This window comes from Neolamprologus multifasciatus, chromosome 15 (assembly GCF_963576455.1).
Source record: "Neolamprologus multifasciatus chromosome 15, fNeoMul1.2, whole genome shotgun sequence".
Classification (NCBI taxonomy): Eukaryota; Metazoa; Chordata; class Actinopteri; order Cichliformes; family Cichlidae; genus Neolamprologus; species Neolamprologus multifasciatus.
In genome coordinates this window covers 12,554,538-12,578,691 of record NC_140453.1, presented here as the reverse complement: position 1 = coordinate 12,578,691, position 24,154 = coordinate 12,554,538, and the positions used below count along the sequence as shown (strand labels likewise).

The window sequence follows — 24,154 nt, the reverse complement described above, 5'->3', positions numbered from 1 at the left end:
ATGAATGCCCTTGTTCTAATGGACTTGGGTGGCTTAATATACAGGCATGTATGGCAGCAATAGGGGTGTACCATTTCTTTTCAGTATCATAAACATAAATCATCTATGTTCATCCATCTGCTTTCTTCTGTGTGTCAGTGTCGCGGTGGCAGCAGTCAGACCTTCCTCTCCTTAGCTGCCTCCTCCAGTTCTTCAGTGGGGACACGATGCATTACCAAGCCAGCTGAGAGGTGTAATTTCAGTGTGTCCTGGGTCTGCCCTGGGGTATCCTCCCAGTTGGACATGCCCAAAACGCCTCACCTTGGAGGCACTCATGAGACATCCAGGTCTCCTCAACTGGTACAATTCAATAGGGAGGAGTTGTGACACTTCTATTTAAAAAATCAGGAAAATAATGGTGAAAAAAGCAGAATTTGCCCTTGAATGTTCTGATATTATTTTTATCTAGTTATTTTAAGAGAACGCTAACCTTTAGCAGCAGCTGTGTCAGCTCCACCACTCAAAAATAAGGCTGAAAATAGATAAAAGTGCTACATTTTACATCTTTTTAGACAACTATATTTGTGATGGTGAAAAATAATCCCTCTGGGCTTGTGTCAAAATAGATCAATGCTTCTCTTGACGATCTAATGCTTTTATCCCCCCCCCCTTCTTCTCCTGGTACAGTGCATTCAGATGCTGAGCAGAGCGAGCAGCTAATCACTCGGCGTCCATTCATTCTCCATGAGAGCTGAACATCAGAGACAAGCTTGACAATGACTGTCAGCATGTTGACAAGAAAATGTTGGCCACAGCAGAGGTTTTGGGCAAATTGTCTTTCAGTGTCCTGTCATCTGCCAGCTGTGATAGTTGTCTTATGCTAGAATCATATGTGTTTAGCTGTGCGAGGAAGTTTTAAGTCTTGCAGTGAGGCAGTTCTGTGTTTTGTTTTTTAACTCAGAGTATAATAGGGGATATTTAAAGTGACTAATGTTAGTAATAAGAATGTAATATATCCTAAACAATTAATTTTATGATTATTGATATCTACTGATTGTTGACTGCAGAAACTTGTTTCAAACCTCTAAACTATTCACAAGAGACTTATGGGTGTATTCTTCCCCAAACATAGGAGTCCCACCTCTTAGTTTCCCCTTGATAACAGATGTAGACTTTTCTCTGGGGAAAAAAGTCCAACAGAGACAGAAGACACCATGACACAATCATTTGTTTACCACACTGAGCTCAGAGTGCAACGTCTGTAACTTATGTACTGATCCATACACTGATTTGTATCTGAGCAGTTGTTCCATGCTCTGGGAGTACACCTATAGCAGTGCTTGGTGGTTATTTATTTGACATTTTAAGCAAATGTAGAAGAAGCTATATGGAGGCATTAACCATGTATAGTTTATGTCCTGGCCAGATTGAGCTGGTTTGCGGGCCATATTCTTGCTCTTATGTGTTCTAGTTTGTCTGTGCATTGTTGTTCTGCTGGTACAGATTTTGATGGATCAACTTTGGTAAATCAATCCATTTGATTAGGCCCAGCAGTATTTGTATGTTTCCTTCACTTTCTTGCATTTTCGCTCTGTGTCACATTTTCATGTGTTAAAAATTCCTCCCTGCCAAAGCCTCATAAATAAACTAGTTTATATTGCTGTTGAGGGCCTGTGGAGGAATTAACACCTCTTTTTAGATGAGCAGGAAGGATTCTGTTATTCAGTGTTTTTCTAACACTTCTGTTAAGACTTAAATGGGAACCTCACGACTTTACAACAGCTTTATTTTTGTCAGTAACTACAAGCTATAGTGTCTCCTGGTCTTGTCTCTTCCTCCTTTCATAATCGCCTTCCCTGTGCTGGTCGCTACCTGTCTTTATGGAGTGTGTCTTCTTCTGCTCTCTCCTTATGTGACCTCTTGACATTGAAAGGCCAGCTCAGGTTTGCCAAGTACATGACCTCTTCACTGAATTAAAATGGTCCCTCCAAATGTGCTTAGTGGAAATGGCTTTAGTGCGCTAATCCATCCTTGGAGAGGACATGTTGCGTAACGACTGCTTCCTCAGATCCAGGTGTACTTTTCTGTTCACTACAAATTTTCCAGCTTGGCCTGTGCAGTTCATCTTCAGCAATATTTGTAGTGAAGGATCAGACCGACACATGCAGTTTCGTACACTTGTCTTTGCAGAATAATACAGCCTTATTCTGTCCTTCTGAATAGCTAGGTAGGCTAAAAGATATTATACACTGTTTATATTATGTATGCTAGTTTATTAAAGCTCCTTATTACAAACAATTTAACACAGCCTATAGCAGCCTTTACCAAACGTAAGAGTGTCACAGCTCTGTTGGAAATCTGAAAACCTTCAGCCCCCACAAAAACTTGAATCACAGTAGTATTTTGTTCTGTTTTCGGGGATTCATTTTGATCCTTGTCAAATAAATGAAGAATAACACTTAAAATATAGCCTTTGTTTTATAAGGTATGATTACTTTAAAAATGTGAATATTTAAGCATAAATATTCAGTTCAACTTTCTTTGGTTTTAATTGTTTGCAGCTTGCAGTGCATTGACGCTGGCTCACACTTAGGGACTCGTCTCTCATTCAGTCATTCACCACATTAGCAGATACACCAACAGGACAGAATAAAATCCAATAAACTGGACCTTTACACCTTTGTAACTGTTCTGCTTTGTGTGTGTTTGTGTTATTTGTGGATTTATTGCATTAAATCCAGTCCTATTTAGTGTCTGATCTTACTCAACATTATTACCAAATTTGTCTACATGAAATGAGATGCATGATTATCAGACTTTAAGGCCTCAAAACTACACAATGTAGAAAAACCCCAAAGAAGGAGGGTGGGTGTATCATTTAATCTCTCTGGCCCATGGAAATTAAGGCCTTTTAGTACTTGTTCAAACCTATCGTGAGGTGCCTGCAACTGGATATTTTTTGTGCCTGTTTTGGTCACTATTTTCCTTTTTATTGTTCTGCCGATTGAGGAACCCCAGTGGTGTGAGGGACACTGGTATCACTCAGATTACTTATTTTCTATTATTCAATGCAGTTTCCCTAAAGGTACCTTCTGGAGTCTTTACTGCACACAGTAATAATAATTGTAAATGCTATTAACTTATTATTATTTATTAAGGGTTTATTACACACCTGACTTGCACATAAAGAGCTCAGATTCTACCTCTTTTGATGGATTTGCAAATCACTCCTGTTAATTCTTGCCTTTGTGTCAGCACAGCACAGAGCTTTTCTTTAACTGATATTGATATTTGATTTGCTAGTCTTGGTGGGCGGGGATCAGTCCATCAGGCTCCTGCCTGCTGCCCGGCACACATTGTACCTGGCACCTCCTGGAGGTGGTGGGCCTGCAGGAGGATGGGCCCATGTCCCTTTTTTGGGCTGTGCCCGGCCGGGCCCCATGGACTAAGGCCTGACCACCAGACACAGGCCTGGGCACCATACCCGGGCCTGTTTCCAGGACGGGGCCCTGGTAATCTATTCCGGGCAGGGTGAACTGTTCCCTTGATCCTGCACTCATAGGGGTCTTCTGAATCACTCTTTGTCTGGTCCATCACAGGACCAATTTGCCATGGGAGATCCTACCAGAAAAGGGGTTAACTCTACGAAACCGAACCTGCTTTTGATTGTCGTGACCATTTGCGAATAAGGGAACTGCCAAAAGTAGCTTCTCCTAGTTCTTGTTCCTCTCTCCATCCTCGATGAGCTCTGTGTTACCCATAGGTTAACTCTTCATCTGGAAGGAAAAGAGGAAAATCATAGACCTGGATGGTGCTCTTTTCTTGGATGCATGAAAAAAGTAAAATAATGACTGAGTGTAATATATTAAGGCTCTCCCTTTCCTCAAACGTTTTGCAGAGACAAAGTTATTTGTGCAGCAGACATGCATTGTCATGGACTTGCACTCACACCTTCACCACTATGGCATTTCGCTGTCATAGTGTCCCCTCAGTTGTGCTGACACCAGTGCCTCCTGAAGCTGTTGCTTGATTTGATTTACTCTTCTCAGCGAAGTTGCTGCTGGTCAGTTCTGCTCCCTTTTCCTAAAAGCATATCTGTACTTAAAAGGCATGGGATGACCATCAGCTACAATGGACCATCTATGTCTGCACAGGAAGGATTCAGGTGCAATATTAAGCCCTCAAAATGCTTTGGATGTCATTTTCACGCAACCATCTCACATATATCTGACACAACAGTAATGGGCAGCGTAACCACTTGTGGTTAGAGAAATGCATTTATGCACCAAACTCTGACTGGTCCAGTGATTGTATTTGGCTCTTAATGCTCCCAAAACTGATCCCAAAACCATCCAGATGAGCAGCATAGCAGAGTTACAGAAATGATCTCCATCCGAATGAACTGTAATGTTAGTTACACTTTCCACATTGCATGCTTACATGAAAATTTTCTGTAGATTGGATAAACTCTTCTACCTGAACCAGCTAGCCAACTAATAAAATCATAGTTTCTCTTCCACTGCATCCTACAGGCTGGTCCAGACTTCCCTGCAAAGCCACTGTACTACAAGGGCCCAAACTGCACATGTATCCTCCAAACAGACAAGAGAGTAGTCTAACAACTATCCTTACTTGGTGTCTCCAGCTGTCCTTGCACAAGTCACCAAAGGAGTATGCACATCGCATGGTGATTTGAGGTCACTGGGTATGCTTGTTCAGTTGCCAACAGGAGGCTGAGGGTTGGTCAGTACAATACTAGTACAGAGGAAGAACAGCAATGTCAAAAAGTCAGTTGCTGGCATGGACACTAATTTGTTTCCCATCTTGAATTAACAACTAGTCAACGCCAATGTCTTTGTTTACTTTGGGAAAAATATCCATGTGATTGGAATGTTTTAAAGGGGTGTTGTGATTAAGGTCCAATCAAGAAGTGTCTGCGTCACAGCTTTAAAAAAAAAATCTGTTTCTGTCTCATCAGACTAAAACTCAATCCCAGAGCTTTTAGTTGAATATGGGATCAGCAGCCTTTCAGAGAGTCTCTGATTTAGGGGTCTTAGAATACTGCAAGAGTGTAAAAACAGCCCTGATTGTAGTAGATATAGAGCTATTATGTATTTTTGAAACAAAAACTTGTAGGTGTTCTCTACATGATGATGCTAAAGCCTTTGAGTGATATATATATATATTTTTTTTACATGTCATTCCAAAGTTTAATATCTCTCTGAGCTTATTGACGCTGATTACTGTCTGTTTGAGCATATAATGCACTGTAATTAAAGAAGTATTTTTAACTGTATGGGTTTGCACATGTTGATGTGCCTTTCCTGTGACACCTCAGGCTCCTCGTGGTCCTGCAGCTCCTAACGCTTATCCTGTCTGTCTCTATGTGATGTCTGATCTCCCTGATTGCTGCGTCACACGAGGTGCTCAGCTGTCCCCCCTCGCAGGATGGCTCACCAGCTCACACTAATCTCCACACTGAGCTAAATTTACAGACAAACAGTTTATTCTCACCTCTGTGGGGCTTGTGAGTGGGAACACACGTGAGACACAGCATGTGTAAATCCAATGCTAATTTATCCTTTTATGTTTTCCTTTGACCCTGCTTTGTAGTTGCATGAATGCTGTTAGCTTTATGCAAACTAGAGCTCATGTCTAATCTAAAGCCACAAGTCTCCTCCAGTTGGGACTGAATTATGTTGTATAATACCATGTGGAAAATCCCTTTTGATCGCCAGAGGTTGCAGACAGTGCATAGATGGAGGAACACCACAAATCTGTGTTTTCCCCCCCCAATGAGATCCTTGTAATGTGTTATCTTTGACAATACTGGTGCAGAAGCCTGTTAGTTTTGCACCCAGTGAATGCTGCTGCATGAATGATTGCTGTGCCAGAATGATAGATGGCAGGCTAGTTTTAATGGTCCGTGAATGCGGACATCTCAGAATGATGTGGAGACCTTCAGCTGCAGACCTGCAATAGGATGATTGTCATTGCTACAAAGACACAGAGGAAAAGGACAAACTAGAACATGCAAAATCTGGCTAAGAGGACACTTTAATGATGCATAGCAGGGACAGGACATTGATTAAAAACTACTATCTGCTCATTAAGCTTTAGGGCCATGCCTTGTATATTCATATAAATCCACTGATTTGACTTCCAGACTAATAAGTGTGACAAACGGGGTATTGCTCAATAAGAAATAATTGATAAATATTGTGAAGTTCCCTTGTGCATTTTATATCTTTTTTCCTGGGTTTGTAAAAAAATATTTTTTTTTTCCAAAACAATTGGAGCTGCTGAGCCTCACTTATTAAATATATGCCCTGACTACATGATGTTGCTCCAATAATCTTTTTCCTAAAGCCTGATCATCCTAATATTTTTTTTTTTCTCCAATGCCTAAAATGCTGCTTGAAAAGTCCATAGACTATAGCAAGATACTGTTTGAAGAAAGTTTTGTGATTAATGATCATTTGTGTTAGATGAATTCTTAAAGAACTTCTTAATTAATAGCCTGTAAGTCAGCATTAATGGCATTAGTGCAAGAAGATAATAAAGTATTCAAGCAAGTGTAAGTATGATTGATTGTTTCTTTTCTTGATGGAATATAAAATGGGGACGCACAGTTAATAGCATCTGTTTCATTGATGGATGGAACTGTGAGTGTGTTGCACAGAGGTAAGGAGGTGTTGTTTAAGGGTTGGCAGCATTACTGGCTTATCCAACTCAGACCCGCTGATCTATTGGACTTGCAGTCAGAGAGTGTGAGCACCACTAAAACCCTGCTCGGTGCTGCGTGTGTGAACGTGTACGACCCACGTGCTTCACTTAGCGAGAGCAGAGCGGCTCCCTTCTTAGGATTACTCCTCCAGGGAATAGGCTGAGTCACGCTACAGAAAAGAAGACAAATGGAGACACAAAGAGAGGAGGGGGCAGGATGGAGAGTGTGATGGGCACCTTTTAAGATGGGTGACAGAAACGTGTTATGAAGAGTGTTTTGTATACTGTGCTCCTACAGCTCATACCCAAGCAAATTACAATCAGTCTTTACAGTACTAAACTCAGGGCAAACGGAGAGACTCATATGTTTGTGTCAACCTGTAAGACTCCTCTTTATTATTTTCCTGTATACATCTCTTTTCTTCCATAAACGCAAAAATGCTGTAATGTCCCATTTTGAAATGTGCCATTCAGTTATAAGGTGACATTATAACTGAATCTCTCTGTCTGTAATATTCAGGATATTAGCGGCTCCTTTGTGACTTTTTCAAAATGAGGTTAACCCACTTTTTGAGTTATTTCCATCTTTCTTGATGCTAAATTTAGTTCATTGAAATGTGGGAACTTGGATTTTAGGCATTCAGCTGATTCTAGAGTATAATGTCTTAATTAAAGGCACTTTGTTGTTTTTCTCATGTTATCTGTAGGTACGTTGACACAGAGCCATGGCTAAATTCACTGTCAGTGAATGAGGGAATTAGTACATTTGCTTATGTCTTGTAAAATAATAGCTGTCAAAGGACACTGAACAGTCTTTCTGATAATTTTATCTGATTGTTTGTTTGTGTTTTTTTTTTTTATACTTCACCTCTGCTTTCAGGTGGTATTGGTGCGTTGGAATGAGCCTTTCCAGAAACTGGCCACATGTGACACAGATGGAGGCATTTTTGTTTGGATCCAGTATGAGGGCCGCTGGTCTGTGGAGCTCGTCAATGACCGAGGAGCTCAGGTGAGAGACATAAGTAGACAAAATGTAAATCGGTCCTTTTAACTGGTTTTAAAAAATAGTAAGAAATGATTGTGTAAATTATGGGTAAAACTGTATAATAGAGAGTTAATGGAAGCAAAGCAAGCAGTGATAATATAAAGTAATATAATGTCATTGCAATAAACCTGTAATACTTAAAGGTACAGTGTGTAAAACCCTGCCACTAGATGTCAGTAGATTTGAAATCGCACTCGACTGAGTTGTCTTTTTTAACCCCCTCCAATTCAAATGCATAATTATTGCTACGGTGGCTGCTGTAGGACAAACAACTCTGGCCACAGTTCATCTATAGTGAGTGTAGGCTGTTAAGCCGCTGTTTACCTCGGGTATTTATGGGTGCCCATTTCTGTTTACACTGGAGGAGGCTGTAAAACTTTGCGATACCGAGTTGAGTCGTTAGGAATGTCTTGAACTTTTCTGTTGGCGCTGTTGTTTTTGCTGTTGTTCGTCAGTGTTAGTCAAACTTTCTGCAATGACAGAGGGCGTATGTTATCAGAGCGAAAGTGTGATTGTTAGGACACTCAAGTGTAACATTAGCTGGCATAATATTAGGTTATAACCAGATGTTGTTGTTATTGTTGTTGTTTAGCTTGCTGGTGGTCAGCTGTCTGGACATGTGAGGCTTGCATTTCTATTCTGCTAAGAAAAAATAAATGTGACAATATTGAGAATAAATAAGCGTATTTGTGCATGCTTATGTGTGTTAAAGTCCTGACTTCTGTTCAGCAAATGAGGCTTGAGGGGAGGAGGAAGTGGTTAAAGTGGAAATGAGGGAGGAGAGAGAGCAGCAGTGGTGGTGGAGATGATGAGAAAGAGAATATAAAAATATTTATGTCCAAATGTTAAATGGTTGCCAGTCTGTAGCCACATATTTAAAAAGTGATTAGGTGGAACAGCAATGTCCATTTTGGCCACTGTATTGAAGATGGTGGGGCAACATGGCCGCTCACAAACTAGTGTCCAGTCTTATATATTTTAAATGGATTTATTATAAATGTATGAAATTGAGTTTGTTGGAAGAAGTAATTACACGCTAATCAATGTATATTTGTTTTGTTTTTTTTATCAAACCTCAAGTGGTTTTATGTTTTATGTGTTTTTACTGATGCTGCACATTAATTAAAAATTAAGACTGCCAAGCAAACATAGGTAGGTAGGCCACATCGATCAAACATTGTCATCATCCCTTGAGCTAAGTCTTGACACATGTTGACAGCATCTTTTGTGATTACTTGAGTTATTATTGGAGATGACAATCTGAACAATAGCCACACTTTTATATGGTCTGTGCTTTTTAAAATGCCATCGCTGCTCTGCTTTTGTCTGAGAGGTTAAAGTTTTGTTATATACATTATTTGAGTTGAGGGACACTGTTTTGTCGTAATTAGTCTCTAGATCAACTGCATTTGAACAGAAGCAGAGCTTAAAATTTGGAACCAGAATATTTTAGAATTCTTCTTAAAAAATGATTTAAATTAAAAATATAAATGATTTACAGAATCATAAGATGCTGCTGATTCTGTGTGCAACAGCTAAGGTATATACTATTTATTTATTTTTAAATAACTCTGTCCCTTTTAGGTGAGTGACTTTACCTGGTCCCATGATGGGACCCAGGCTCTTATTTCCTATCGTGATGGCTTCGTCCTGGTGGGCTCTGTCAGTGGGCAAAGACACTGGTCCTCTGAGATCAACCTGGAAAGCCACATTACCTGTGGTATCTGGACCCCAGATGATCAGCAGGTAACACACACTCTATACAGATTTTGAACATAGGATATGTTCACCTGGCACTTTTCCAGTCTTCTAATGCAAGTAGAAATGTTAGGTTGCCATTTGCCACTTTGAGTATGTAGACAGAAACCCTGAGAGCTGAATCTGTGAGTGACAGCAAGCTTCCACTGTCTTGAATGTGTTGTTGTCTTTGTAAGGCTATATTTTTGTTTTCATGCTGTTAAACTGTCAGCACAGGTTGGATGTCAGCAGACTTTCAGTCCATGTATGTGTAACTGTCCTTGTTTATCACCATCAACCCATTTATGTCCATTTCTCGCAGTTTTTTTTCTCTGTGATATGCATTTCTCTTGTTTTTCTTTCTTGCTGTTGTCTCGTTTTTCTCTCCTCTTTCAAGTGTGAGTCTTTGTTCTTGTGTCAGTGTCCACATTAATATTGTTTTTTTGCACTTGCGCCAGGTGTTGTTTGGTACTGCAGATGGACAGGTGATAGTGATGGACTGCCACGGGCGCATGCTGGCCCATATACTGCTGCATGAGTCGGACGGTATTGTCAGCATGTCGTGGAACTACCCCAGCTTCCTGGTAGAGGACAGCAGTGAGAGCGACACAGATTCTGATGACTACCCCCCACCACAAGGTATTCTACTCAAAACTTTTTCTTCTACCTTCTAATCAAGAAACATGCGTTAAAACCAAATGTACCTGGTTAATTTCCTGCCTGATTCTCTCTGTGACGCATCACATCTTTCAAAGAATAATAACCTTTGTTTAGTCACACTATTTGTCTCAAAATTTAATTGAGTAGAAGTACATCTTCTTGCTTTGCCTCAACAAGAAGATCTCTCTAGGAGATATCTCAAGTTATCATTGCTAGCAGTCTTTAAACACGGTTTGCAAGACAAGTTTATCTAAAGCAAGAACCAACACCTAAAAAGGAGCAATGAGTCTCAAGAAGACCCAACATTCAATATTGTCTGAATCATTGCTTGGAGAAATGTTCAGTTTGGAAACTGGCAGAAAGGCAAGGATGACAGCCAGGTCGAAATCCATTTCAGCAGGGCCACAGGTAGAATAAGCCTTCAGGTCCAGCAGTAAACCATCACTTATGCAAGCTAGAGCCCACTAAAGTAAGCTCTTACTTTATCATAGGTTTGTTCATATGAGGGTGAGCTAGGGGTCATACATACTCTGTATAAATGACCAATAAACACACTTAGATGTCACCCATTGGTTGGTTGAGTCCTCTGTTATGAAACCTCAAGCTTCATAATGGGACTCAAAAGTTTTCAGGGAAAATCTGGATCTGACTGACAAACCGAGCGACGCTGCATGCTCAGACTGAAGTCACATGTTAAACAATGGGCCCACCTTAAAGGTTTTTCTGCTTTGTCCTCATTTTGTGCTCCATTTGGGACTGTTATTGACTGAACCCCATGCTGAATAAATGGTGATCCCATGTTTACTAGGGATCAGAGTCGATAACCGGTTCCTGGGAGTACCGGGAATCAATAAGATTCTCTGTATGAGAATCAGTAAATAATTGAATCGATAATTGATATTGATAATGGAATGCACTGACATCACTTTCCAGAAGCTATGTTTTATATACAGTCTGTGCTTCGGATACCAAAAGTGGACCACTTCTCCAAAACCCCTGTAGTTCCTTTCATATAAAAACAGATTTCTGCACCTGCATCTCCAAAACAAGGGAAACTGATGGTTTAATATATCCTTGTTGCAGTGCACAGCTTGACATTGCTTGACAAATGGCAGTAATTTTGCCAGTGGCACTGATTGGCTAATCATTAGCCTTCCTGTTGCGTACATTGGACTGATTGCCTTTTAATCAAGAAACCGCCACTTCACGTCACCAAGCCAGACAAATCAGTCAACTGTGGAGTGAACAAATTCAGATGTCTGGAAGTAGGCAGGTCACAAGCACTTCTGCAACCCATGCTTCAGTCTTGTCTCCTCAAATGGACCTCTGTGACCCGAAGTAGCTTTAAAAAAAATAGTTCTTGGCTTTTCTCAACATGTATAAGGGTGTTCGGTAAAAACATTTAAACTACAGCTGTATGCTGCTGGTCCAGTGTAGGCTGTTTAACGAAGCATAAGAAGCACAAGCCAACTAAAAAACAGTTTTCCACTGGGACAGAAAATATCTAGTGCACTGGGATGTAAGCTGTCTGTCAAGGGAATTGTTGCATCTGGTCAGCCTCCTCACCTGCTGATTTCCGTGTGCACACCAGCCAGCGTAACAAACTGAAGAGAAAAAGAGGCAAAAGAAACAAAACAGGAACCAATAAAAATTAGCTTAATTAGTCCCAGTTGCTAGGGATATATTGGTGAGGGTCTGTCCTCCTCCCAGTGGTCTATTTAATTTTTTTTTCCTCCTTTCACCACAGGCCAGGCTGAAAACTGCTTACCTAAGCTGGAACACAGATTAGGCTCTAACTCACTAATTAAACCATTCAATAGGAATTGATTGGCCCCAGTAGAAATTATCTCTTGAGTCAACAACTTGAGTGACGCACAAAGCTTGTCAAATCTTTGTCATGATACATGATGATAACCCATTATCATCGCACAGCACAGTACACTGCAGTTACAGCCCCATTTTGTATCTGATTTAAAGCAACACCTATTTAAAATCCTATCTGTGGGGATGTTGCAACAACAAAGCAGAAGTGGACGTTTTATTTATGGTACTATTTGGGTCATTGCAGGATTACATTAAAGTACGGAGTCAAGGATATTTCAATGGAAGATGTATGAGTGCTCTCTGAAGGTGTGTTATTTATAGTAATGTTAAAAATCGGAATATACTCTTGAATAATGTCCCTAAATGTCAGATGATTCAAACTGAAGTACCTTACAGTTCTGTTTTTGAACTAGTTTGTTCTGTCACTTAACGTTTTGTTTCAGTCGTTTTTGCACTTGTTTTTGATGTGAGGCTAAATTCTAGTAGTGGGTAGAAAGTTGGTTAAAGGAAAGCTGTTGTGTTGTATTATTGGAAGCTACTGAGAGCACAGACTTGTATATTTTTCACACAAGTCCCCCACTGATGGACACAAATTAACATTCTTTTAAAGACCGATGTACAGACTTTAGTGGTGTCTAGTGGTGAGGTCAAAGCTAACAGCTAACACTTTCCAAATCTATCACGGCTACACCATCCACAACCATTGTTTGGGCTTTCTTTTCTGGCTGACTCTGAAGCTCAATGGGCTCCATGGAAGAGGGCACACTCTTTATGTAGATAGAAAATGCTTATTCTAAGCTACAAACACATTATTTATACTTTTAGGCAAATACATACAAATGATAAAAGTGTACTTCTCCTAAACACGTGTCTATTAAATCTAAAAAACATTGTGATTGATAGTTCGGATGAACAGAACAGCTGTTCACAATGCCTGGCTAATATGTTTGTGTTTTGTTTTTCTTCATTTATTCCTAGTGCACAGCCAGAAACCACTGCTGACAGTCAGCTTCACCTCTGGAGACATCAATCTGATGAACAGCTACGACGACCTCTCCCCCATCCTCATCCACACTGCTCTGAAAGGTGTGTGTGCGTTTGTTATTAATTTTGTTAAGTTACCAGTTCTCTAGCTGCTTTGTCCTTTGTTCGCTTCATTGTGTCCTTCATTCACTTGTGTTAATTCCTTTTTTTTAATAAAAATGTGTAAAATGATGTTGCCCTTCATAAACTGATGTGTACTACTTTGCTCTGTGTTGTAGATGTGATGGTCCAGTGGTGCTCACAGGGGGATCTACTAGCAGTGGCAGGGATGGAGAGGACCCTCCTTTCCACTGACACCTCCTGTCCTCCACCCAGCAGGAACGCCATTGTCAAGTTCTACAATGTTCGAGGCGAACACATCTACACACTGGATACACCAGCACAGGTGACTTATGAGTGTCATCCTAGAAAAATAGTTGTTCTTATATTTAGTAATGCAGGTTGTGGTTTGAGTGGCCCTTCCATTTGCAGAAGGGAGGACTACCATAACCAACTATAGTTTAAGTGAGTCAGTGAGCCGGGGGTAGGAACAATATGAGATGGGAGGGCCAGGGCTACTTAATTAGCAGATAGTAATGACACAAGATTCTACAGGGTTCGTATGGGTGTCCAAATCCTTGAAAATGCTTGAAACTGTATTTCATTCACCACAAATAACTATCTGACCGAATAGTTTTCTTACCAGATAGAGAAATAAAATGACTCGCAAAGTCTAAAAGCAAAATTTTTCCGCCTGGGCTGCCTACGACCTCTGCATGTCAGTGTGTTTCAATGTGTGACCCCGCCCCTCCCCCGGACAGTCGGGGATGAGTGCACTAACATGCCTGGAGATTGTTGTTTCCATCAAACACTCCTTAAAACTCCAATGGCGGAGTTTGCGCTCTCGAGTCACATGATAGGTGAGTAAATAATTTTCAAGAATGTGTACATAACACGTGCAAATTTTTTAAACTATTTTTATTATTTTGTGCTGGAAAAGCTTGAAAATTGACCTTGGAAGTGCTTAAAAAGTGCTTGAATTTGACCCTGAAAAATGCATATGAACCTTGATAATATTTTTTCCAGGATCACAATGCTTTTTCAAATTCTTCATTCCATATTAAGTGTTGACTCTAACAAAAATCGTCTCGGATTCAATTTCCGGAAACTGTGAAGTGAACTTGACTCGTGAAACAAATGTGAAAGTAGGGGGATGATGAAATTAACATACTATACAGGAAAATGTATCTTTGTTTAAAAACGTAGATGTTAATCATTGATGTATACATGACAATGTTCATTTTGGAGATTGGCTCACCTGTTAAGGACGTCAGAGGGTACATACATTCATTTTGATCATTATAGTAAGATTTTAAGATTAAAGATTTTCATTTATTTTACGCGAATAATCAGCCTGCATGACAGACTTCGGTAAACATTCACAAATAATTTCCTTTTGTTTTCGGTTTTTATTGAATGACATCACTGTTCTCAGGAATCACTCTGAGGATTTCACTCCAACAAAGATGTGAAATTTGCAAAGAAGTGTTTTGCAGTAATGACATGATTTGTTTTACATTAGCCTTGCGAAAGCATATTATTCATTCTCAGATGTGTCTTCCCCTTCACACTGCAGCGCCCCATCACTACGCTCTGCTGGGGTCACCGGGACTCTCGTCTGTTCTTGGCATCGGGCCCAGTGCTCTACGTCGTGCGAGTTGAGCACCGCGTCGCCACACTGCAGCTGCTGTGCCAGCAGGGCATTGCCACAGCGTTAAAGGAGGAAAAAGACGTTGCCAAGCTCACCATGCCTTCCCGGCTCTGTTCTTATGTCACTGCCGCTTTTGTTCCCACCATCAAGGTAACACAGGCCAGGAGGGGTTTATTTCCATTAAAACCATAAAACACCATGTGAATAGATTTAATAGTGGTTTGGGAAGAGCTCTAATTAGCATAAAAGTTTTTAAACTTAACTATACTTTACATTTCTAGCCTCCCATCCCAGATCCAAACAACATGAGAGATTTTGTGAGCTATCCGACAGCTGGAAACGAGCGCCTGCACTGCACCATGAAACGTACGGAGGATAACCCTGAAGTGGGAGGGCCTTGCTATACTCTGTATCTGGAGTACCTAGGAGGTCTGGTCCCTATCCTCAAGGGCCGAAGAATAAGCAAACTTCGGCCTGAGTTTGTTATTATGGATCCCAAGACAGACGGCAAAACAGGTAAGATTAGTTTTTTCATACCTGTAACTTAAAAAGATTCATTTTCCAAAGAAGACCTGAAATGTTTGTTAGCTTCTAAATGCAATAACTACATTTTTATGTTGGTTCTAAAATAAAGAATACAGTAAGATCGTAGAGATAAGAACTAAAAATGTATCTTTGATTCTGAAATTCAAGTAGAACTGCAAAAGATGAACCCCGACACAGTTCTGACATTGTCCAGTAGTTTTCCAGACGTTCTTACTTTGCGAGTTTTAGTCACATAGGGCAGACTGGACCCATGTTAATTAAAAGCTGCTTAATGGGGCCTCTTATGGCCCCTGGGTTGCTCATAAATCAACCCTCTCTCTCCCCACGCAGTGATAAATGAAGCCAGCCATGAAATGGTTCCAGACCATTCACACTTTTATGTTCATCAAATAAATTAGTTTGACCTAAACTGGAGCAGCAGCTGTGCTTTGCAGACTCCTTGTGACTGTGGAAGAGGAGTCAAAGTGAGAACGACTGAAGAAATGAATGTTTGAGAAATGGTAGAAAGGTGCTTTGATAGGATGATAATGATGGTGATGTTGTGGCAAAGCTATGACAATTCTTACCTCCAAGGTTGCTCAAGTAGATTTGAAAATGCTTCCTGCAGTTTCAACATACCTAAAAAGAATACCAAAAGGCATTCATATTTTATCATTCTTTATCCAGCCCATCTGAAAAAGCAACATTACTAACAGTTTAGCAGTGACTTAACTGAGAGAACAAATGACACGTTGTTTTTGGTTGTATTGATCTGCACATTTCCTCAAAAGTAACATCTTAAGTGTCATTTTCATATTTTGTCTCCACAGATGAGATATACAGCAACAGTCTGATATCAGCCATGATTGACAGCTGTAACTGTTCAGACTCCAGCGACATTGAGCTGAGTGATGATTGGGTTGGCAAGAAATCGCCAAAGATATCCAGGGGTAGCAAGTCCCCCAAACTTCCCAGGTAACTAAACCCCGGCTTTGTGTGTACAGGAGCATGTTGCATCAAGGCACTTTGTCTCTTCTGTTTGACACTTGGATCTTTTCAGTGATTTAGGTGAAGCAGACAAGAGGAGATTAGTTCTCTGCAGGTTTTCAGTTTTAAATAAGCGGGAATCAAGTGATCACTGGCATGCTGAAGAGTCTGATACAAGAAGCATTTATATGACAGTGAATACATTTCAGAAACATGTAAACAGCCACATTAATTTTATGGCATTGAAACTAATTTTTTCTGAGTTTTTTTGTTTTAATTGTTAAAATTTATTTGAATGCTCCTTTTCTTTGCTGTTTGCTTTTTGGTTTCTCTGCATGCCTAAACCTTCTTCTTTTTTTTTTTTTTATTTGCCACTTTCTCTGTAGAGACTTAGTTTGTCCCTTTACCAACAGGATCAACATTGATCCCAGAAAATCTCCCAAACTCTCCCGTGCTACGCAGGAGATCTCCAGGTCACCTCGGTTACCCATACGTAAACCCTCGATTGGGTCTCCCAGTCTAACACGGAGGGAATTTCCTCTAGATGACATCACTCAGGTAAACATCAGGTTATCGTAGCTGAGTGAGAAGCTGGTGAGGGATCACGTGCCGCCCGTGTGTTCTGTGAAGCACAACCGATGGATTTTTACATAAAATGTACTGTTGTAAATTTCGGAATGTGTCTAATATATTTATAGAAAAATGCATCGTTTTTTGTCTTGCAGCAAAATTACCTTGCTCAGGTCACATCCAATATTTGGGGAACAAAGTTCAAGATAGTGGGGCTGGCTACTTTTTTACCCACCAATCTCGGTGCAGGTAACAAATCAACGTGTTGGATAATTAAACATTAATTCCAGTTAAGTCTAATTTGTTTGTTGTCAGTTTTCTTTTTCTAATTTATTTATTTTTATTGTGCCTCTCACTCCTTAGTTATCTACAAGACAAGCCTCCTCCATCTGCAGCCCAGACAGATGACCATCTACCTGCCAGAGGTGCGGAAAATCTCCATGGACTACATCAACCTCCCTGTCTTCAGCCCCAATGTTTTTAGCGAGGATGAAGATGACCTGCCTGTTTCAGGCCCTGCTGGCGGTGCTGATGACAACCCACCCTGCACTGTCAACATCCCTATTGCCCCCATCCATAGTCCAGCCCAGGCCATGTCCCCTGCCCAAAGCATTGGTCTGGTCCAGTCACTCCTAGCCAATCAGAATGTTCAGTTGGATGTCCTAACCAATTCCACAGCAACCTCAACTGGAGGGGCTGCTGGTGGGTCAGACCAAAGCCAGGACACCATCTTGACAGCCCAGTACACAGTACCGACCAGGTACTCGAGTCCTGGTCAGGTCATATTTGGGGGACTGGAAGTAGGTCGCCTAGTGGTTGGACCGCCACCTTCTCATCATCCTTCACAACAACAACAACAGCAACAACACCCAAGTCAACATCAACAACAGCAACAACAACAGTCACTTCAACACCACCAACAACAAATTCAGCACCATCAACAGCAACTCCAACAGCAGCAGCAGCAGATGCTCCAGCACCAACACTTACAACAGCAGCAGCAGCACATTCAGCAGCAGCTCCAACACATACAGCAGCAGCAGCTCCAGCAGCACATACATCTACAGCAACAGCAACAACTTCAGCAGCAACTGCAGCAACAGCAGCAAATGCACCATCAGCTGCAAGCGCAGCAGCAGCAGCAACAACAGCAGCACCATCAGCTTCAGCAGCTTCAAATTCAAATCCCCGTTTCCTCGATGTCTTCAGGACAGCCTTCGGGTGCACCTCTGCACCAGCTACAACCAGGGGCTTTGCATATCCAGATTCCTCATCAGTCTGCTGATTTAGTGGTTGAGAGAGCAGTAGGGGGCGAGCACGAACACTTACTAAAGATCAAAACTACTCGGTCACCTCCACAGCTGGCTGAGGGTGACACGGTGGTGTTCAGTGCCCCTCTAGAGCTAAGCAAGATGAACCCCCCACCCCCCTACCCTGGGACAGTGGCTGCTGCTGTGGCTGCTGCTGCTGCTGCCTCGGCATCAGCTTCCGCTGCATCTTCCAGTGCTGCGTCTGGATTAGGAGGGGGCGCCAGTGGAACTCCTCCCCCTGGGGACCTTTGCATGAAGAAGGGTGAGTTTCCACTTCATCCTTCAGGCCAGCAACAAGCTCAGTATCCAACACCGCTGGGCTATGAGAGGATAACGACATTTGACAGCAGTGGGAATGTGGAAGAAGTATGTCGTCCTCGAACACGCCTGGTCTGCAATCAGAATGTCTACACGCTCCAAGGACCTGGCAGCTCCGCCACTCTCAGGGTAACCTCTTCTTCATCCTCCTCCTCAGCTGACAAGAAGCTGCAGCTGCCCTACACCTCTGCTACCCTCAACAGACTCACTGCACCTCGCTATTCTATACCCAGTGGAGACCCGCCTCCGTACCCTGATTCAGCCAATCAGAACAGCGCTGCTGGCAGGAATCCCGGACAGAGGCTTGACAGCAGTTTGATCCACGCCACCCTCAGGAGGAACAGCCGAGAGGCAGCCCTCAAAGTTTCCCAGATGCTGGAACCACCTAGACCACTCCCTCCCAAGGCGAAAAACAGTACTGCACTAGCAGCCTCGTTCCAGCAGAGGGTGCCAACAGCCTTATACACCTGTAGTCAGTGTAGCAGTGGATCTAGTGTTGGAGGCACTGCCCCAGGGAGTGCTAATGGAATAGCGGGAGGAACTATTATCAGACAAGATTTTCCTCCAGGCAATGGAGCACCGCACAGCACAGTCATTGTTCATTCAAACAGTGCTACTCCTCTGGCCTCCCAGTCCTCTTATAATCTGATGAGTTCACTTGAAGTGTCTGGAGCTGCAGCAGGGGTAAGCAGCAGAGATAGGGCTGATTACGTTAATTCAGCATTCACAGAGGATGAGACACTGAACCAATCATTGAGGCATCTGGCACTAGGAGGAAGTGATGCATCAGGGCTGGTGGTCAAGCGCCCACCTCCCTATCAGTGGGATCCAGCATCCACAGAGGAGGTGTGGGTTCCTCAGGAACGGACAGCGACTTTAAACTCCACTGCCCCCCCTGTACCACACAAACCACCTCCCCTTATTCTTAGCCCAGCTCAGCACTTGGATGTAACCAGGCTGCCTTTTGTCCTTTCTCCAAAGTCCCCCACAAGTCCTAGTGCTGCATCATTCCAAGCTGCTGCTGCCGCAGCAGCTACAGGCTACCAGATCTCGCTCCAGTACCCCCCAGCAACTGCCTATTCTGGAGCCCAGCTCCAACCCATCCCAGGTTCTCCACGCCCCTGCGCCTCACCAAAGGAGGTGGTGGCACCTTTGCCCTTTTCACAACAGGATGCAACCCTAGTGTTACCACCAGGTTATTCTGCAAATCTGGCCAACCTAGCCTGCTGCCCCCTCCCACCTATGTACCCAGGAGGAAGTGCTTGTGCTGGGCTTCCCATTCCTCCCATTGCCCTCCACACACCCTGGGGTACTTACAATTCTTGCCCACCTATGCCCAGTCCTGCAATGCCACTACCACCCAAAGCCTCCCACCTGGCAGTAGACAAAAATGTTCTCTCACCACCACCTCCTCCACCACCACCACCTCCGCCACCACCAGCAGAGCTGCAGAGCCATGGGGGATTACAAGAGGCCATGACAGAGGCTGGGGAGAGTTTTCAGGAGGTGCTCTCCTTGACTGAGAGCCCTGTACCGCAGCGATCGGAGAAGTTCAGTAAGAAGAACCGCAAGCGCGTGGACGGTCGGGCTGAGGAAGCTAATGTGCCGCCACTGGCCGAAGGGAGCAAATCCAAAAAAGAGGGCAGAGCTCTGGGTGATTTCAATTCTCTCATTTCCAGTCCACGGCTGGGAGGAAGAGACAAGAAGAAGATCAAGGGACAGAAAGAGCAACAGTTGAAGGCTAAGAAGCTGAGTAAAGCCACTGCCAATAGTGAGTTCCAAGATAGTTCAGAAAGTGAGCCAGAGCTATTTATCAGTGGGGACGAGCTGCTCAATCAGTGCCAGAGCAGTAAAAAGGGTTGGAAGAGTAAGAGGAACCTGAGGGCTGCCAGTGAGCTGGATGAGATCAAGTGTCGAAAAGCCAATGAGAAGGAGGACAGAGGGCTTGGGAGCCAGGGCTTTGTGTATGTCATGGCCAACAAGCAGCCACTGTGGAATGAAGCCACGCAGGTATACCAGCTGGACTTCGGTGGCCGTGTCACCCAGGAGTCCGCCAAGAACTTTCAGATTGAACTGGAGGGGAGACAGGTGAGACTTTTCTTATATAACTTGCAGAAATAATAAGTACACACATTCAACATTTATTGATTTAGAGCATTTCTCCAACAGGATTGAACCTTTTTTCCTTTCAACCTGCATGAACGTTTTTTTGTTTGTTTGTTTTGTTTTTCCTGTGTAGGTGATGCAGTTTGGCAGAATTGATGGCAATGCCTACATCCTGGACTTCCAATATCCCTTCTCTGCTGTGCAGGCCTTTGCAGTAGCTTTGGCCAATGTTACTCAACGCCTCAAATGAGATGTCTCCTCCCTATTTACCCTGAGTTGTGGGCTTTAGATGCAGTCTGTTGAAGGGGGTACAGCTGTTTCATTTGAGAATCATAAACTCTTGGATTGGATTCTGGAGATGAGGACTAAAATAAGCTCTGGCCATAGAGAGAAATACAATCACGCTGCACTACACAATGCTGCCACTAGTGTTGGTGCAAAAGCATCGATTGCATTTATGAAGGATGCCGTCAGACCTGCTCCGTTCGGCAGTTGCCGGCACCCTGCAGTGCTTGTAGGGCCAAAGAGCTGAGCTTTGGTAAATCATCATGCAAATAAATGCTGCTTTAGCTAGGAGAAGATTATAGATGTGATAACCAATTGGTTAAGAGAGAGAGAGAGAGGAATTGCTATGGTGCAGTTTTCAAAAGAAGCAGCAGTAATACTTGAAAAACACACTCTGGAGATCAAACTTGTTATCCCTAGAGCGCACAGGTACTACTGGGCACTGAAATCCATTGCTGTACAAACCTTTAGTGAAACAGTTACCACTTTATTATACTGCTTTTGCTTTTAGGATTTTCTTAAAAGACGAAACACAGTGGAGGGTAGGAGGGTCTTTTTTTTGTTTTTGCTCTCTGCCCTTTCCTTTTGTTACTGTTGCAGCCTGTCTGGGCTGGAAATGAGGTTAGATATATGCATTATTTTGGAACACTACTAAGAGTTCAGGCTTTTCACTGTTGTGAAAAGTGGGCCACTGTTACAATATCTGGAAGGTAAAGACCTGCAGTCCACGTGTTGCTTTGAAGGAAGAAGAAATGTTACTCTAATTTATATGTACATGTTGTTTATCGTTTCAGATATAAATCTTAACATTATTGTCATTGTTGTGTTACATAATCCTCACACAGCTTTCTTACCTGATTTATTTGGGAGACTGAGTTTGAATATTACTGTGTAGTCAGGAGAATTCAGGTCATAGCAGTGTACAGACGTATCCTGTACTATCCTGTACTGGTGACATGGGCGCCAAAGAAGTGGCCAAGGCCGAGACTGAACAATTTAAGCTCTGGCATGAAGTGATTTGTCACCTGATGTCACTTCTGTGAAGTGAGTATGTAGTTGTTGTTGTTTTGTTGGGGTGGGGGGCTGTCCCTTCTCTTAAAGACCACACTAAACATGCTAGTAAGGTACATGAAATATTTTTGTATATTTCACTTATGCCATTTCATACTCTTTTCAGAACTCATGTAAATACATATCAGTCAAATGTACAATGTTGTAAAGAGACTTAGGTGGCAGATTTCTGTTTACACTTGTCTCCACTGTGTGTAAGTGTAATTCCACATGTGGAGGAGAGCTGTAGTACTGTTTTAACTAAGCGGCCAGGACCATAGAGAGCAGTTAAGTTGATCTTACCGTCACTGAAACTCTAAAGTCTGGTCTCCGGCGGAGAATGAAGCTACGAGATCTGCCCGTTCAGTAAGCTGACTTTGAAATCTGAAAAGCTGTTTTGTTTCGGGGTTTTTGTTGTTGTTGTTGCTGTTTGAGGCAGGGAAGCTTTTGTTTGTGTTCAGCTAAGGACAAAGAGCAAGGCCAGCTGGAAGAACTAGTAAAGAAAAGTAAAGAAGCAGTAAATTATTCATTCAAGGTGCAAATATGTGCATTAGATGACAGCCAAAAATCACAGAGAGAAACGGGAATGTTGAGTGCTCGGTAAAATTGGGAAGGTGTGATGGCGTACCACCTCAAATATTTGTGCCAAAATATAGACTTCTGAAAATCTCAAGCTGAAACAAACAGGCCTATTGGGAAGTGTAACTTCTTTACTTTGGACCAGCTCTGCTTGGTCTCTGATTTGATGAGATTATTAGATTTTTTATTTTATTTTTTCTCATATTTAAAAAAAGAAAAAAACAAAACAAGCATGTCTGTTGGGAAGTGGGTTGTAGAGATGTGGACTGAGGAGAAAAATAAATGGTCTCCTGATCTTGAAAACAAGCATGTCGTAAAGAAAACTTTTTTTTGTTAGTTGTGCAATATTTTCTTTAACAAAAAAAACCTTAGTCATTTCTTCTGACCACAGTTTGTTACCTTTTTACTTTAGCATCTCAGTTGCTGGTCTGTACATCTTTATTTATGAGATTGTTCCTCAATGTCGATCAAGTATACATACGGTTTATTGTGAAGTTTTTTTTCCCAAACAATTCTTTGTGTTGGGGGGGTTGTTACAAGTATAGCCCAAGTTATGAGATGGAAATGCAGGGATTGGGTTTGAGGGATGGGAACAGGCGACTTTTTGATGTTTTGTGAAGTTTGCATTGGTGGAAAAGATGTGAATGAGTAAGTGCCCGGTTTATTGTAGTTTGTAGACTAGTTATGTAGAGTGTAAATGTCAAGTCATGGTGTGTCTGTATTCAGCTGTGCAGTCTACCAGCCCCATCAGTGTTGAATCTATCCTCTTCAACCATGTGTGGTCATGACTTCCTGCACATAGACACTCATTCATCGTTCACAGGAGTTCAAAAGTGTAAGCCACTGAGTTCACGTTCAGCGTTGCTAATGGACTTGGTTAAGGGTTCACTTTAAACTGATGATGACCTGTTGTAGATATTGTAGGATTTGGCTTTTCCCTAGAAAAGATCTGTGCTTTGTATTTGTAGCTGTAGACTTAAATGACAAAAAAAAACTTGGGGAAAAAAGTCAGAGTCTGACTTGGTGACTGAACGTTTATAGTGAATGGATAGTAAGGCATGCCATGTAAATTATTTTATAATTGTATATGTCACGCATCTTTTGAATAAAATGTCATTGTTTCAGAAAAACACTGGTTTTGTCTTAAATATACATAAATATACTGCAAAGCTCCAAGGAGCCAGACTTTCTTGTAATTTTTTGTGCTCTTAAGCAATAGTCCTCCAGGTTTCTGAAGGTTCTTCCAAGTTGTTGTTGTTGGGGGTTTTTGGACATAGGCTGCTTTTTCACTCATTTTCAGTCCAGTCCTTGTACCTGACAATTTTCAGAGGGATGTTTGTTTGGTTGATAAGCCACTTAACACTGCTCTATGAATCATTCAAGCTTAAAACAGGAACCTAAATGGCGGGATGAACCAGTGTTGTGTCTATATAGCAAACAACTTGGCAAAGAACAAATGTTAAGTTTTATCTTTAGTTACTTTGTTGCTATCAGCCTGCTGAAAAAAATTAATTTCTTTATTGAATCTGTAATGTACCACAGATGGTTTCCAAAGTACTATTAGCCCGAAACGTGATATATCATAGGATGGTGTGTCCTCAACACATTTAAGGAAGCTGAAGAAGTGGGTGGCCTAAAAACACTCTACAGCAGATGAACGGTATCTGAAAGTCGTGTCCTTACAAGATGGGAAAGAAAATCCAGGACCTGAGCTAGCAG

General features: G+C 42.0%; 1 protein-coding gene across 3 annotated transcripts in view; it reads left to right on the top strand.

The window, feature by feature from the left end:
* Nucleotides 1-23,565, top strand: part of tulp4a (TUB like protein 4a) — a 29,893-nt gene extending 6,328 nt beyond the window's left edge. For 2 of the 3 annotated variants that reach the window (XM_085134144.1, XM_085134145.1), the window contains exons 3-14: nucleotides 7,586-7,714; nucleotides 9,335-9,496; nucleotides 9,946-10,126; nucleotides 12,950-13,057; nucleotides 13,234-13,400; nucleotides 14,631-14,855; nucleotides 14,987-15,221; nucleotides 16,061-16,205; nucleotides 16,604-16,775; nucleotides 16,943-17,036; nucleotides 17,151-20,503; nucleotides 20,655-23,565. In XM_085134144.1, coding sequence (XP_084990270.1) covers nucleotides 7,586-7,714; nucleotides 9,335-9,496; nucleotides 9,946-10,126; nucleotides 12,950-13,057; nucleotides 13,234-13,400; nucleotides 14,631-14,855; nucleotides 14,987-15,221; nucleotides 16,061-16,205; nucleotides 16,604-16,775; nucleotides 16,943-17,036; nucleotides 17,151-20,503; nucleotides 20,655-20,771 — 5,088 coding nt within the window. In that variant the 3' untranslated portion in view covers nucleotides 20,772-23,565. The remainder of the gene's footprint in view (nucleotides 1-7,585; nucleotides 7,715-9,334; nucleotides 9,497-9,945; nucleotides 10,127-12,949; nucleotides 13,058-13,233; nucleotides 13,401-14,630; nucleotides 14,856-14,986; nucleotides 15,222-16,060; nucleotides 16,206-16,603; nucleotides 16,776-16,942; nucleotides 17,037-17,150; nucleotides 20,504-20,654) is intronic. The other variant, XM_085134146.1, reaches the window with a different exon arrangement.
* The last annotated feature ends 589 nt before the right edge of the window (nucleotides 23,566-24,154 follow it).